Consider the following 1,560-nt stretch of genomic DNA (forward strand, 5'->3'; position numbering starts at 1 on the left):
GTAATAAAGTTTGGGGCCCCCGGTAATAAAGTTGTGTAACCCCGGTAATAAAGTTCGGGGTCCCCAGTAATAAAGTTTGGGGCCCCCGGTAATAAAGTTGTGTAACCCCGGTAATAAAGTTGGGGGTCCGCGGTGGCCCCCGCTGTGCCTCGACTCCCGCGCTTCCGCGTTTGTGGATCGCTCGCTGCTCATTGGACGGCTCGCGTGTCAATCACAACCCTCGCCCAATCGCCGAAGTCGCTCATCGCCCTCAGCCAATCGCAGCCCGCCGGTGGCGGTGGGCGGGTCCCCGCGGCTCCGGTGCGGACGGGGCGCGATGGCGGCGGCGGCTCCGTCGCCGCTCACCGGGGTGGGCTGGGCCGCCGGGCCCGAGGCCGCCCCGCCGGGCTGGACCGCGGTACGGGGGGCACGGGGAGGGCACGGCGGCCACGCGGAGCCCGTCGCGGTGCCGGTGCGGTGCCGCTGACGCGCCCCGTGCCCGCAGATCACGGTGACGGCGGAGGGCGCGCCCGCCGTGGTGGGCAAAGGCTTCGGGCACCGCGGCGGAGGGTGGTACCTGTGTGTGCGCCCCGCGGCAGCGCAGGTAACGGGGGCACCGGGCACGGGCCGTGCCGGGGTCCCGTCCCGGTGGGTTCCGGGGGAGGAATCGGGATCGGGGTGGGGAGGAGGGGTCGGGTCCCGGCATCAGGACCGCGGGTGACGGAGGAGTCGGGTCCCGGCATCAGGACCGGGGGTGATGGAGGGGTCGGGTCCCGGTCCAAAACCGAGGTCCCGTCTCGTCCTGGCGGCTCCCGGGGGAGGGATCGGGAGCGGGACCAGGACCAGAGGGGAAGGTTTGGGGCCAGGGGTCCGTCCCCGTTCCCGGTGCCCGGTCCCGATTTCCCGGAGTGGGTCCCGGATCCCGGTGCCCATCCCGGTTCCCGGTGCCCATCCCGGTGCCCCCCAGCCCCCGCCGTGCCCGGTGGTGACGGACGTGCTGGTGCTGAGCGAGCGGAGCCCGCAGCCCCCCGGCTACACCCGCGCCCCCGAGTTCCCTGAACCCCGTAAGTGCCCCCCCGAGAGTGACCCCACCCGGGGGGCTTTTCCCCGGTGCCCCCCCCCGGTGCCCTCCCGGTGCTGTGTCCCGTTTTCCCCCTCAGGAACCGGCGTTTCCCGGAGGAAAAGGCTCCTGGTGAAGCTGGAGCAGCCGAGCGGGGCCGCGGCGGTGCTGGAGCTGCAGCTCAGCTCCAAGGGCAAAGTCCTGCCCCTCTACACCAAAATCGGGTACGGGGGGGGGGTCCCGCAGCCCCCGACCCCCCTTTCCTTGGTGTCCCGCCCTCCCCAACCCGGGAATTCGGGGGATTGTTTTCCAGGGAAATGGGGGGTTTCGCCATTTGGTGCAAGAAGGGGCCGGTCGGGCCCCGGCCCAGCCCCGGCCCGAGGCCGCTCAGCACCGGGATGGAGCAGCTCTCGCTGCAGCCCCCCAGGTACGGCCACGGGGACCCCCAGTACAGCCCCCCAGGTACGGCCACGGGGACCCCCCCAGGTACGGCCACGGGGACCCCCCCAGGTACGGCCACG

At 72.2% G+C, this 1,560-nt stretch overlaps 1 protein-coding gene across 2 annotated transcripts in view; it reads left to right on the forward strand.

The window, feature by feature from the left end:
- The first annotated feature begins 610 nt into the window (after window positions 1-610).
- Window positions 611-1,560, forward strand: part of MVB12A (multivesicular body subunit 12A) — a 2,696-nt gene continuing 1,746 nt past the window's right edge. For both annotated transcript variants that reach the window (XM_017839352.1, XM_017839353.1), the window contains exons 1-3: window positions 611-1,043; window positions 1,140-1,263; window positions 1,353-1,466. In XM_017839352.1, coding sequence (XP_017694841.1) covers window positions 737-1,043; window positions 1,140-1,263; window positions 1,353-1,466 — 545 coding nt within the window. In that variant the 5' untranslated portion in view covers window positions 611-736. The remainder of the gene's footprint in view (window positions 1,044-1,139; window positions 1,264-1,352; window positions 1,467-1,560) is intronic.

The sequence above is a fragment of the Lepidothrix coronata genome, unplaced genomic scaffold, assembly GCF_001604755.1.
Source record: "Lepidothrix coronata isolate B3197 unplaced genomic scaffold, Lepidothrix_coronata-1.0 Scaffold402, whole genome shotgun sequence".
In the NCBI taxonomy this organism is placed as follows: domain Eukaryota; kingdom Metazoa; phylum Chordata; class Aves; order Passeriformes; family Pipridae; genus Lepidothrix; species Lepidothrix coronata.